This window comes from Megalobrama amblycephala, linkage group LG21 (assembly GCF_018812025.1).
Source record: "Megalobrama amblycephala isolate DHTTF-2021 linkage group LG21, ASM1881202v1, whole genome shotgun sequence".
NCBI classification, from domain to species: Eukaryota; Metazoa; Chordata; class Actinopteri; order Cypriniformes; family Xenocyprididae; genus Megalobrama; species Megalobrama amblycephala.
Window position 1 is genome coordinate 13,653,941 of NC_063064.1, and position 14,120 is coordinate 13,668,060.

Consider the following 14,120-nt stretch of genomic DNA (forward strand, 5'->3'; position numbering starts at 1 on the left):
CATTTGTCTATAGTAGCCTATTCACACAGTCAAGGATTAAAGGTCCCGTTCTTCGTGATCCCATGTTTCAAACTTTAGTTAGTGTGTAATGTTGTTGTTAGAGTATAAATAAAATCTGTAAAATTTTAAAGCTCAAAGTTCAATGCCAAGCGAGATATTTTATTTAACAGAAGTCGCCTACATCGAACGGCCAGTTTGGACTACATCCCTCTACTTCCTTCTTTAATGACATCACTAAAACAGTTTTTTGACTAACCTCCGCCCACAGGAATACACAAGAGTTGCGTTTGTAGAGTGTGTTTGTCGCCATGTCGTCGAAACGCTGTTATTTTCATCCCACAGTCCAATCACGGGTCTGATTCCGGCTCAAATTGATAGGGTAAAATTAAAGACATGTTTACAATAACTCTGAGCGCGTGTATCTCCACGTTATGGTAAGAGGCGTGACTTTTCCGGGCAAGGAGCGCTAAGCTGCTGTCGAATCACAACACAGGAACCGCTGGCACAATCAGAACTCGTTACGTATTTCTGAAGGAGGGACTTCATAGAACAAGGAAGTCATCAGCCCGTTTTTATGACAGTGGAAACACCGGTATACAGATAAGTAAATTATGTGAAAAATACTGTGTTTTTTTTACACGCGAAACATGAACACATGTTATATTGCACACTATAAACACAATCAAAGCTTCAAAAAACCACGAAAAACGGGACCTTTAAGGGAAGGAAGCCTCATGACTTGAAAGATATACTTTAATGTGTTCGTTTTACAATTGATGTGCATAATCTTTATTGCTACAATATAATGGGTTAATAGCACATTAATAATTATACTACAACAACACTAAGATACTGGTATCAGCTTGTTTATTTATTATCCGGTAAGCTGTTTCATTAAAATCCCCCTGTAGTGAATAATTTTATCCCTTAAAACTCATCTTTGATCACCAAAATTACATATTTAAACTTTTTTTCCTGTGAAAAAAATTCTTAATGCCTTAAAATAGCTTTAATGTAACTCTACACCCTTACCTAATTCAATATACACGGATCTATGAATATGATAATTAGCCCCGCCTCCACTCACTCGCACGAGCTCAGAGGAGATCCACTCCGTCAACTTACTGAGGTAAAAGCTGCACAATGGTATCGCTCTTTACAACGTCGGACACATAACGGTAATTAATATGATCAGCATTTTGCTTGACTACTTTATCAAACAGCTAATAATGTGCTGCTAATGTTACACAAACCATGTTAACATTGACGAGTCAGACAGCTGCCTTCAACAGTCAGTATATCCTTAGAAACGCTTTGAACAACTCAGAATGTCAGTGGAGAAAGGCATATAGTTCACAGCATCATAAGATACATCAAACACCCGTCATATTGCTAAATCTACCCGATTTTACATATCAACAGAAAAATATACTGGGATAACCTTCTTTTGAGACTCCTTTGCGTGGTCATTAATGATATGATAAACACCAGCGATTTCTGTCTTTGGTTTACTGCAGTTTTAAAGAGAAAATACTCAGCAATGGTGTTGACTTATGAATTTGCACATGGTTTGTCTTAAAGCATATTAAAAACACCATATAGACATATAAACAACATTAAAAACTTGATTTTCACCACAGGGGGACTTTAAGTAGGCTAACGCTAATACATCCAGCACTTACCGTAGTTAGCATATCATGGCAATGGTATCAAACATAAAAATAGCAGAGATGTAGCTATTCTAAAATGTGTAGTTTAAACAAGAGTAGATATAGCATTTGTAAAAATCACCTCAGAAGGAATCCCACATCCAGTTAAGATTTAATCTTCTGTTGCCTGTGTGGCTCAAAAGTGTCTCTCTGTTGAAGCAAGCGGTCTAAGATTTGACCAGCTTCATCAAAAAATCTTTCTGTCTTTCCAATATCCTGCGCAGATAAAATCCGGGCCACTACCGCAGTGGCAATAGCCTGTGATTGGCAGGTGTTGTGGACCACACGGTGTCTAACCTTCTTACCAGGTTCAACGATTAAGAATCCCGCCTTTACCGGAGGAACTTGCGTGGTGGACCGCTCTCTTACGTACTGCCTCAAGTAACCATTATAGAGCTGAATTAACCTCGCCAAACCTGTTCGGTATGACAAACGCAGCGATTCAGCTGTACCTTTAGGGACAGATGCCAAACGAATCCCATGAATCCTCATGTGCAGGTGGATCGCAGCTCCATTGATCCACTGCTTAATACTATCCGTGTTCAGCTGTTGATCCAAAGTCATGCTCTCATAGAGCTCGATTAGAGCATATTTTAGCTTCTGGTCATAGAGTTCAGTTATTTCTCCCATTTCCTCAATGTTATTGGCCTTCTTAGACACCAGTTTGAGGTATTCACTCGCAATGCTGGCGATTTCTGAAGAGTTATCTGATCCGAAAGCCTTCTTAAATGGGTCTGTGGTCCTACCATCCGTCTGACCGACAATACTGGACACAAGAGCTTCAAGCAGAAAAGATAAAGCAAGCGCCACAACTCCTACACCTCCATAAGATACATTAGTGCTCTGTCCAAAAATAGAGGTCAGGTTGGTGTCTAAAGCCACCAGTTGGTCTGTGGTCAGGCTCTGCTGGACGGCCGCATACTGGAGGTTGAGCGCAATGCTGGAATTGAGGGACAGTAGATTTGCCACCGTCCCATCAAGAGTAATGTCAGGGAGGATCCCATTGTCCTGGGCAACCTTGTAAATACTGTCTATAGTTGCTGGAGTTGGGGTGCAGGGATGGTTTCCCATCTTTAAAACGTTTTATTCTGGTCTTCTTAGTAGGTCAAACATGAAGATATACTTGTGCAGTGGAACTCAGACCAGATTTTGAAATGGCCAAAAAAGGACAGTGCTAAAGTACACAGTTTAATCCGTACAAAAGCAAACAATGCGACAAGTCAGGTTAAACATTAACATAGATAAAAGATGAGAATCTGGTAACTTGACCAAAAGATCCAACAATAACAGATATTTGGCATTTGTAGCCATTTGTGTAGGCCAGTAGAGGTTTTTCCCATGTGGGAAATGTTAAATGTGTGTATTTGTCTTTCATGGAGTAGGCCTATGTTAAAAATAAAAAATTAGGTAAGATCCATAATGTACGGAGCCTCGCACAGGACATGTAAAAAAAATGTGGCCACGAATTAAGAATTCATTCCCATGATTTATTCATTCGTACCCTCATTTTAGGTAAACTGTGGCTATGTTGTGCTAATTCATTCCCTCATTTTAGTTAAAACATAGCCATAATTTAACTAAATTAAAATAAGGGAACGTAAAGAATAATTGACGACTGGCCGTTGAATTATTAGAAAATAATGCACACCCGAGGTGGTAATTTATTCAAGATCTTCTCTTCCATGTCAGTCTCCTGCACTGATCAGGTAGTAAACACAGTGCAGCGCTTTCCAGGTTCTAATCAGAACGCTGGCTCATTATTGGCCAGCTCAATAATAGTTTGTGTGTTTGTCAGAAACTGATTAGATTTGCAATTTTGAAAAAACACTCCTTAAAAGTGAAATGTTTTGTGTAAATCCAGTGTGGCTCTTAGTCTTCAGTGATAGGCTCATGACTACTGGCTGGTCTGTGTGTGATTCCACAAACGTGGAAGAGCTTCTGAACATATATAAGCAGTAGGCATTTATAGAAAGGAAATTTCAAGGAAAAGATCTATCTATCTATCTATCTATCTATCTATCTATCTATCTATCTATCTATCTATCTATCTATCTATCTATCTATCTATCTATCTATCTATCTATCTATCGACCTACAGTGCACAGCATAAATGAGTACACCCCCTCTGAACAAATACAAAAGATGTATTTTCTTTATGATCACTAAATGTTATGGTGTTGCTAGAGGAGGAGTACAGTGAGAAGTGCCTGGTTCCCACAGTAAAGTTCAGTGGTAGTAAAGCTCTTATATATGGATGTATGAGTGCTGAAGGTGTGAGGGAGTTGTGCTTTATCAATGCTGTCATGAATTCGCACAACACTGTGTAACTTAATACACAAACTTGAAACAGAAGATGTTACCCTTTCCTCATTCCTTGCATTGTTGGCCATCAAAAAACTTCTGTGGACATTCCTGGAAAAATGGCAAAACTAAAATGTATTAAACATAATAAAAAATGAGAAATATATGTCATTAATAGCCATAATAAGTAAAAAGTAAATTAAAATAAGTAAATTAGCCATTTTTGTTTAAATTAAGGATTGCAGAAATGAGTACACCCTAGATTTAATTCAACAAATGTATAATATTCTATTACTTAGTATACCCTCCATAATTTTGAATATACTGCTCTGACCCTTCTTGGCACAGAGTGTACAAGTTCATGACAAATTGTCACATCTGTCCTGTTTACCTCCTGCATGATGAGCTTCTTAAATGCCCTGATCTTTGGGGACTGTTGCTCAATTCGTCTCTACAGAATCCCCCACAGGTGCTCAAGAGTGTTAAGACTGAGTGCAATACATGTCCACACAAGGTTTTTCACCTTGGGAGAATGCATATTCTCATTGTCATGTTGAAAAACTGCCCAACAATGCAGGGAATGAGGAAAGGGTAACATCTTGTTTCAAGTTTGTGTATGAAATTACACACTGGTGTGGGAATTCATGACAGCATTGATAAAGCACAACTCCCTCACACCTTCAGCACTCATACATCCCTATATAAGAGCTTTACTACCACTGAACTTTACTGTGGGAACCAGGCACTTCTCACTGTACTCCTCTAGAGATTGCTGTTAGATCTAAAATGATTGATTTGGTCTCATGAGACCAGAGTATTGATTCCCAGAATCTATATTTTGTAAATATGGGCTTTGGAAATGGCTAACTGACTTTATTGTACTTTGGCTACAGTAGAAAAGTTCCAGTGAGAGCAACAACCATGCATGTCATTTCTGCAGGCTGCATCTTATTCTGTGAGATAAACAGTCACTCTTTGCATAGCTTTTGCTGGCTCTGAGACACTCGCTTGGAATTTCTCCCGCTCTTTGTCTAGCAAAAAAATCCCTCATCACTAAATGAAAGCTTAAAACGAAGGCCTGATTATTTCAGGGGCCTTGTCACAAGTCCATTGTTTTTTAATTTCTGTGTTATTTTTGCTATATTTTCACACTTAAAACAATGATTTGGTAATCCTCTTGTAGCACTGTCCTCTTTTGTGCTAAGAAATAAGTCTCCTGACAGTTCTCTCCCAAGTGGTTCCATTGTTGTCAGGATTAAGTCTGAGAATGATTCAGTGGGCTATATAACACTTTTAATTGTCAAGAAATTACTTCTTTAAATGTTTTGGTTCAACATACCTGTTGATCAAACATTGCCTTAAACTTACACCAGAAAATGTTTTATTGTTTTATTTAATAACTTTTAGGAGGGTGTACTCATTTTTGCTACACAACATTTTATCACCTTGATAAGAAAATCTTATTTTCCTGAATAATTTTGACATGCTTCTTTGGTAATTAATTAAGCAGACTTGCTAGAACATTATATCTCTAAAGAACTTCTAAGTAATTGCTGACTTTCAGAAGTTTCATAGGGGGTGTTATGCTGTGCACTCTATCCATCAACCTATCTATCAAGAAAAACAAAAGTCATTGATATTCCATCTTAACCAGTGAATGATTTATTACAAAACATCATCAGACAAACAGTTAACATTAAAAAATATCTATAAAAAGTTTTTTTTTTTAATACAAACATACCAATTATCAAGAAGTCCTGACAATTCTGGAAAAATGGAAGAAACCATCAGCACAGCAAGTTATATAGATGATGGATTTTCAGTGCTGTGAGTCATTAGTGTGAATGCAACAGCAGTGGACAGTAGATACTGACCCCGTCTCATCTGAACATGTTTAAGAGTGGGTTTGACATCCACACGACAAACACTTCATCCACTAAAGTCTGTGATTACAGAGGGATAAAATGTCACAACTGGGCCTGCATAACATTAAGCTTTTAATAACATTACTGTAATTCAAAGGCTTGGTTATACTTGACCATTAAACATATTGCACTCAATTTGCCATGCCAAAGTGTACAGTGTATTTACTTAACATGCAGCATGCAAACGGTCGGCTGACAGGCAGAAAATACAGCCTATCGAAATTTACACCAATTTGTGTCACACAAGAGTGTTTACGCCTAAGGTAGCCTGATGCATAAAGTTACACGGAGGTGTCACAATTAACAAACCTCAAAAATACAACAGAAATGTTTTCTTGAATCTGTCAAGCATGTGCTGATCTTCTGAAGGCCCAATATAAATGAAGTCCTGACTGACTGACAGCATCCAATTGACTCTTCTCATGCAGTTTATATGCAATAAAAATACTGGCATATTAGATCCAAATAACAACATATTAAAGTAAAAAAAAAAGTGTTTTGGAAGAGAGTCATGCATATAAACAAAAACATCCAGTCTGATATGTGCAGTGTTAAGAGAGATCTGTCTATGAACAATGACATCACACTGAAGTTTAAAACAACAATCTAGCTAAAGCCTCCACCCACTGACTCCAGTTCTGCACACATTTGTAATTAAGTTACCTTCGCACAGTAGAAATCCATATATATAAAAAATGTAAACATTATTCCAAGTACAAAAGCTTGTGAGCACTCGCGACAGGCCAACGGTCCAAAAACTCATGATGATGTGGTTTGTTATGCAGTGATTTCTTGTGTAAGTGCACAAGCTAATGAGTTCCGGCTAGTGTGAGGTGTGCGACTGCATGCTTAACTATTTCTATTGAATATTTCAGGTGTCCGTGAGCCCGTTCATCTTAGCACCTGTGAAAATTTGAGATGTTTTAGGTAAACTGAACAAAGCTGGGTGAAAAAGAAAAGTACAGGAAGAATATTTAAGTAAAAAGAAAAGACATTGTGGGAACTCTGTGAAAATATACATGAAAATTTTACCTTAAAATTTAACCCAGAAAAGGATCGTGTTTGGTTTTTAGATGTTTAGGTAAAGAACAAACTTTATAAATTCAAGAATTAAATTGATCTGAATTTAATGAAACACAGAGTATCAGAAAAGGAATTTCATTTAAAATATTCTAAATCTAAATTCATCTTTACAAAACGGTCAAATAAAACCAGGTGTAAAACTGATCTATTTGGTTTGATGCTTAAAATAAACAAATTATATTGTTTTTTTGACACCTTGACCAACATGTAACTACATTTCAAGTAACTTGTGGGGTTCCCACAGTTGAAGCCCAAATGGTCGACACAAACAGTCCTTTTTTCTTTCGCATGGATCATTTCAAACACTCTGGAAACCCTTTGAGATTGCGGAATAATACATGAAAAGGGCCACATGACAATTCCATTCAAATATCATTTGAACTCGCAGCTTTTAAAATCACACACAACGTCGCTGCAAAAATGAAAAGCTCTTGGAGGATGAAATGGATTCGAAGCTTTTGCACATTTTCATAGAAAATCAAGTCATTCAAATCCCCTCTTCAACCCGTTCACAGAAGGTGAAAAAAAATGTACTAGCAACCTTGACGTTTTTTCTTTTTGGCCAACAGCACGTTTCCAGTGTACATTTTAAATAAAAAAGCATAAACATTCCCTGCATAAGAATAGCTTACTTCCATTTACACACTAATAAAATACTCCACTAATTGTAATTGTTTGAACTGCGTGGCAACAAACATCTCAGTGGGTGCGGCGAGAAGCCCGCGGGGATGATGACGTGCTGTAACAGTCCTTCACTCGTTTATCTCTCTTTCAACTTGCTTTTTTCTGGACTCTGATGCTTATCTGGCTTTGCTGCATCTGCAGTTGTCCCTCCAACTTCATGCGTAGCTGCTGAGGAGCGTGGGACATCTTTGGCAGCACAGTCAGCCAGATGTTCAGCTTGACTCGGAGTATGTGACAAATTTTCCTCAGCCTCTTCCTCGTCCTCATCCGAACAAAGCCTCCAGTCATCCGCTTCCTCGCTCTCCGATCCTTGCACGGCGATTTGGGGGACCAGCGGATTCCTCCTCGCCATGCACTCCTCCTCCGACTGCGTTTCGCCCATCATCTGCTTGGGCCACACGCCAGCGGACGTGGCCGACTGAGCGGGAATCTGGGGAGCCCTCTCATCCGGTTCGTCAAAGCTCACTTCCTGAACGGCTTCCTGCTTCTTGAAAGAATCTCGGCGTTCGGAGAGATTCAGCTTGCGCATTACAACGATCTGTTCCATACGGTCACCTGGCCAGTCCCTCAATCTCTGGGAGCACAAGTACCCACCCAGCCTGCTGTGATCCGTCGAATATGTTGCATATATGTTGCATGTTGAATCCTCTGCCTCGGTGTCCCCCAGTATATCCACCTCGCAGTGGGGGACTTCCAACGTGTGTCTGCGGGGTGCGTGGGGCTTTTTGTCAGCAAATAAGGCCCCTGAGAGTTTCTCCGCAGACTGGACTCTCTTCAGCAGAGGGGAACGTGGAGGTTCTGCACTCCGGGGTCTGACCACATGCCGAATGATAGTGGGAGGTGAGAGGGTCTTGCCGTGAAAGGAGTGGAGGGTTTTGGAGATGCTGGGTAAAGGGGAGGGGGAACGCTGGGGGGATAGGGCCTGTGGTGAGGAGGTGCAGGCCAGAGGTGATGGTGGGATACTGCTGGTGGACTTCCGTCTCCCCACTTTAGTGTAGCGTTGGTTGCTAAGTTTAGACCCAAGGCCGTGCAGCGAGCTGGGCCGCATCTGGACCGCCGGTGAACTGGGAGAGCTGGAGCATGGAGAGGCGTTCTGGGGCAGGCTGGCATCTGAACGGATGGCAATGTTTTGTAACAATTTTTAACACAATATAAATTTATAAACAAATTATTTAAACTTTTTTGGCATTTTCTAATTGAATAAGTGACTAAGAAATAACAGGGGTGGGTATTGTGACAAATTTCATGATTCGGTTTAGATCCACGCTCTTACAATTCAATTCATATATCATATATATATATATATATATATATATATATATATATATATATATATATATATATATATATATATATATATATATAAAAAAAATGCAATGCTAATTGACTTGCCTTTGTCACTGTATAGAATACTGTGAAATAATAGGTTGTGTGTCTCATTGTGTGTGAGAAGCCGCATCTTACAGAAGGATGTTAGGACAAGAGGTTCATATGCTTCTCGTGTTCGGAAAGATGTTTGATATGTGTTGCTTTTTCAAATGCACATTATAAGCGACTCAAATTTGCAGTGCTTTCAGATGGAGCAGCATTTACTACTGATTAGGGTTGGGACAATATATCAATGCATCGTGAATCGAGAAATGATTCTTGATCGATTCTGATATTTTGCGTATGTATCGCAATTCTCTTCGAACCGATTTAGAGCTTAGCTTTCAACAGCAGATGGCAATGCGTGCTATAGAAACAGCCGTACTTGAACCCTCTATAAAATAATCATTCATAACATTCGAAAAGTTTGAAGCGAATTACAAAATTGAGGAATCAAGATTTCAACCCAGCCCTTAAATATTTCTACATTTTATTTATATATATTCTGGTACTTAAACTGATTTATTATTGGTTGAAAAATTGATGATAATTTTTTTTTTTTTATATCTGTTAAAGTCAGGTCATACCAGTGGTGTGGTCGGGAATGGGACTCCGGCAGGGTGTTGTGGGTCCGGAGGAAAGGCTGTGGGTGGGAGAGCCTGGCAGACTCTCGCTGGAGGACACGGAGTGATGCAGGCCGGAGGAGAAACTGCGGCTGCTGTGCATGACGGTGCTCTGTTTGGACAGCTTCTTCAGCATGCTGCGCCTCCTGGGTGAACACGAGAGATTATTTCAGGTTAACATCCATGAATGATCAACTCTTGCAAGTGCCATCAAAATGAATGTCCTTAACATTAATGATACACAAATATGTCAGCCAGTAACCTTGTCAATGGATAATAAAAAATTTTTTGTTGTGTAAATATTGTGTAAAGTAAATGTTAATTAAATTTTAACAATTATATGTGACATGCTCTGGCGAAATGAGTCGGAAGTCGCAACGTTCTATTTTAAGATATGGGCCGATAATGTGGAAAAACAATGAAAAAATAGTTTTTTTTTGTTTTTTTTTTAAGCTAATTTCAAAGAACAGACTTTCAAAAATAATCTCCCAAAGTTTCGTAGTCCAGATAATTGAGTAAAGGTATTTAAATGGCTATTAAATTTGACATGGTTTTACCGTTTCGACTGACAGGCATTGTTCCAGCCATAGCGCTTCAGACAGTCCTTCAGACTGAAGTTTTCGTGAGGATTTATAGTTTATGGACTGTTTTGATTTTGGTAATTACATCTAGAAAGGTAAAAGCATTGATGGCATCTATAAAAGAGATATATGAAAGCGAAAGTCCACCTGCGTGTTTAATTTGTAGGTGTATACTGTAATACTGCATTTAAAATGCTTATCAGTGGCATGCACTTTGATCGTGAAAGTGAAAGTGCCATTTGCGGTCGCATCACGGTGCCCCCGTGTTCCCATTTCTCCCGATGTGAGCTCCAGTCCATTACAATTTAGAGCGGTTAAGGCCCGGGTATACTTCATTTCCCGCGAGCCTTTTAAAGAAACTCCTTTGGCCATGAATTAATTAATTAATTCAAATAAATACTTTAAAATAATTTGAGCTTCAGCCTGGTTTAATAGCATTTATATATATAAAAATGTCTTTGGTCAAATTAAGCTGTAAAATAAATAGTTTATCCCTTTAAATGCAATGGATTTTAAAAGATATCAACAACAAACAAAAAAAAACGGGCAAAAAAAACTTTAAAAGCGATTTTCTCAGATTTTTAATTGGAAAAAGAGGGCAGATGACCATAATTCAAATGGGCATATCTTTAAAACCATTCAAGGTATGACTAGGATATCATTTTAAAGCTTGATACCAAAATCTCAATTTTTAAATTTGGGTCACTGTGACTCATTTTGCTGGATCAGGTCACATATGTGCATCTAATTTGCATTCATTAAATTGTATTATGTATGCAGAGGCATTAGAACTTTCACTGTCTATCCTGCACTGAGTATTGGGATCAGCCATTTAAAAATCCAACCACTAATTAACATTATGTAAAATAATATAAGAGCTTTAAACAAGAGTTTTCCTGACCGGTCTTGACTGTCCTTCCATTTGCTCCTCTTACTGCGGCGGGCCATCTTTCCTTTACAGCTGCTCTTGCGTGCCGGCCCAATCTTTATAGACGTGTCCTCCAGTGCAATAGTCTGCAGGGCCACCTGGTTACCGCTCTGTATATTAAAAATACCAAATAAAAGCAAATTAAACTAGCTGAAAAATTACACAAAAGCAATCTTGATTCCTCTTTTATCCATTTATCTTTTATCTGTTAATCTCCCTTTACTAGTGTAATAATGCAATTTGAACTACTAAGAACAATTAAATGTTTACTAGTCCAACTGAGTTGCCGATACCTTGAATAGAATTACAGACAATAAAAATAAATGTGATTTTTTACTAAACAAAAAAATAACATTGTAATATGAATTATTACTAGTCAGAATTGCCTTACAGACAACTAAAATATTCAATAATGACTAGTCAAAGATACTATTTTAGATATATGTAAGGCAATTTTGACTAGTAATCAAATAGCAGGTATCTACAAGGTAATTTTGACTAGTAAATATTCTAACATTCACACACCCGGAACAGTGTACATCTGTAATTCTATTTAAAGTGAGTTATATAGTTAATATAAATATAACTCAATTTGAGCTAGTAACATGCAATTCTTAGCAGGAAAATGTACTATTCTACTATCAAGTAGAAATGTATGGCTAATCAAAATAAAGTTGCAGATATCTTTAAATGTTACTTAAATGTTATTTCAGTAGTTCAAACTGCATTATTACTATCAGAAATTATTATTTTTGTCAATTTATTTCAACTAGTAACGTTATGAGCATTTATTCATATATTATCTACTGCATTTAAAGGATTCATTCACTTTCAAATGAAAATTACCCTAAGCTTTACTCACCCTCAAGCCATCCTAGGTGTATATGACTTTCTTCTTTCTGATGAACACAATCAGAGAAATATTAATAAATATCCTGACGCATCAGAGCTTTATAATGGCGGTGAACAGAGGTCATGAGTATGAGCTGAAGAAAATGCATCCAAACATATTTCACAGAGCTCAGGGGGGTTAATAAAGGCCTTCTGAATCCATATTTAACAAGTTATGAAGTAAAATATCTAGCTTCTGCCAGACCGCCTTTCACATTCAAGTTACAAAGAAAGTGTAAACTGGCATCACGTCAGTTACACTTTTTTCGTAAGTTGAATGGGGAAGGCGTAGGACGTAGCATAAGCTTTTTGAAGTGCAAGAGTTTTACACTTTCTTTGTACGTTGAATACGGAAGGCGGTCTAGCGGAAGCTAGATATTTTACTTCATAACTTGTTAAATATGATTTTTTTTTTTTACACAAATGCATTGCTTTGCTTTAGAAGGCCTTTATTAACCCCTCGAAGCTGTGTGGAATACACATTTATGATGGATGGATGTGGATGGATGCACTTTCTTCAGCTAATGCTTGTGACCCCTGTTCACTGCCATTATAAAGCTATGACTATGATGCCTCAGGATATTTATTAATATTTCTCTGATTGTATCTATCAGAAAGAAGAAAGTCATATACACCTAGGATAGATTGAAGGCGAGTAAAGCTTGGGCTAATTTTCATTTGAAAGTGAACATTAAAGGCAGGGTAGGTAAGAAATTTTGTTCCAAATTTGTTTAAACTTTCTATATATATATATACATGCATAATTAAAATGTAAGAACTCTGATAAAAAGAGTATAAAAATCGAGTGACTCTAGACCGTTTAATCTGTATTAAACACAGCTCATTATTTCCATCCGGGACGAAACATAGGATTGGCTTAGGCAGCTGTCACTCTCTCGCAACCATGGCAACCACCCTTTTGCCACACATGACCTGCCCACTTGCGCGCGCACGTTTGATTTGGGGAATTCAAGAGGCATGGATCCTAGGAATACCAAAACAATGGCAGAGAAACAGCAAGCAAAATTCACAGTACCGGCCTATGCAGTTAGTGAAGGCAAACCAGGCAAAAAAGGAAGACAGTAACAGTACAACAAAAGGCAATGAACAAAAAGTCTTTGGATAAACAAAGAAATAAAACGCGAGTTAATATCGGCGTGGCTCTCCAGCGATGGCGAGAACTGAGGGAACTCAAGGGGCTGAAAAGTGACTCCTTGATGGCTTTATTTCTGCTGGACAGGTAAATCTTTCTTTTTGTATTTTGATCATACATATTTTTTGTTTATTTGTTCATGAAGCATGTGTCATTAGCACACATAGCTGCGTAATATAGCTAACATAACATTACTTAGCGAGCCGTAGTAGAGACGATAAATAATCTATAGGCCTAGGGCTGCACGATTAATCACATGCTATTCTCACGCGCATTTCGTCAGTAAAGCGGGTTCCCTGATTACCGCTAAATCGCCATCACCTGCTTTCAAATGAAGCGGCATTTAATAGACAGAGCCGTAGGTCACTGAAAAGCCACGCAATATCGCGTTCATATCGCAGATGAATCGCCTGCGATAATGAACGCGATATTGCGTGGCTTGTCCGTGAACTACGGCTCCGTCTATTAAAAGGCGCTCCGTTTAAAAACAGGTGATGGCGATTTAGCGGTAATCAGGGAACCGGCTTTACTGACGAAATGCGCGTGAGAATAGCATGCGATTAATCGTGCAGCCCTATATAGGCCTAGCTCAAGATGATAGCTATAGTGTTGAATTGTGCATAATTTTGCTTTAGATAACTAAATACATGTTTAACAGATAGTAGGCCTAACGTTACTCCTGCATCTAGGAACTTTTCTTAGAACTATATTTACCCTCTGTCTAACTCTTTTACCATGTTCACCTGTAAGTTTACCTGCACGTTTTTTTCGCCTTTGTTTTGTTTTTATATTCTCTACCTATGTTTACTGATGTCTTTATCTTGTATCTGTGTGTGTCGTACACACTTTGTTGTATGTGTGTGTTATTATTTTG

General features: G+C 38.2%; 2 protein-coding genes across 5 annotated transcripts in view; one reads left to right on the forward strand and one right to left on the reverse strand.

Moving 5' to 3' along the window:
- The window catches only part of magi1b (membrane associated guanylate kinase, WW and PDZ domain containing 1b), a 1,153,738-nt gene that overhangs the window by 245,147 nt on the left and 894,471 nt on the right, over positions 1-14,120 (forward strand).
- Positions 5,657-14,120, reverse strand: part of mast3b (microtubule associated serine/threonine kinase 3b) — a 49,352-nt gene continuing 40,888 nt past the window's right edge. For all 4 annotated transcript variants that reach the window (XM_048172253.1, XM_048172254.1, XM_048172256.1 and 1 more), the window contains 3 exons: positions 11,176-11,312; positions 9,658-9,839; positions 5,657-8,812 (listed from right to left, as the gene is read on the reverse strand). In XM_048172253.1, coding sequence (XP_048028210.1) covers positions 7,779-8,812; positions 9,658-9,839; positions 11,176-11,312 — 1,353 coding nt within the window. In that variant the 3' untranslated portion in view covers positions 5,657-7,778. The remainder of the gene's footprint in view (positions 8,813-9,657; positions 9,840-11,175; positions 11,313-14,120) is intronic.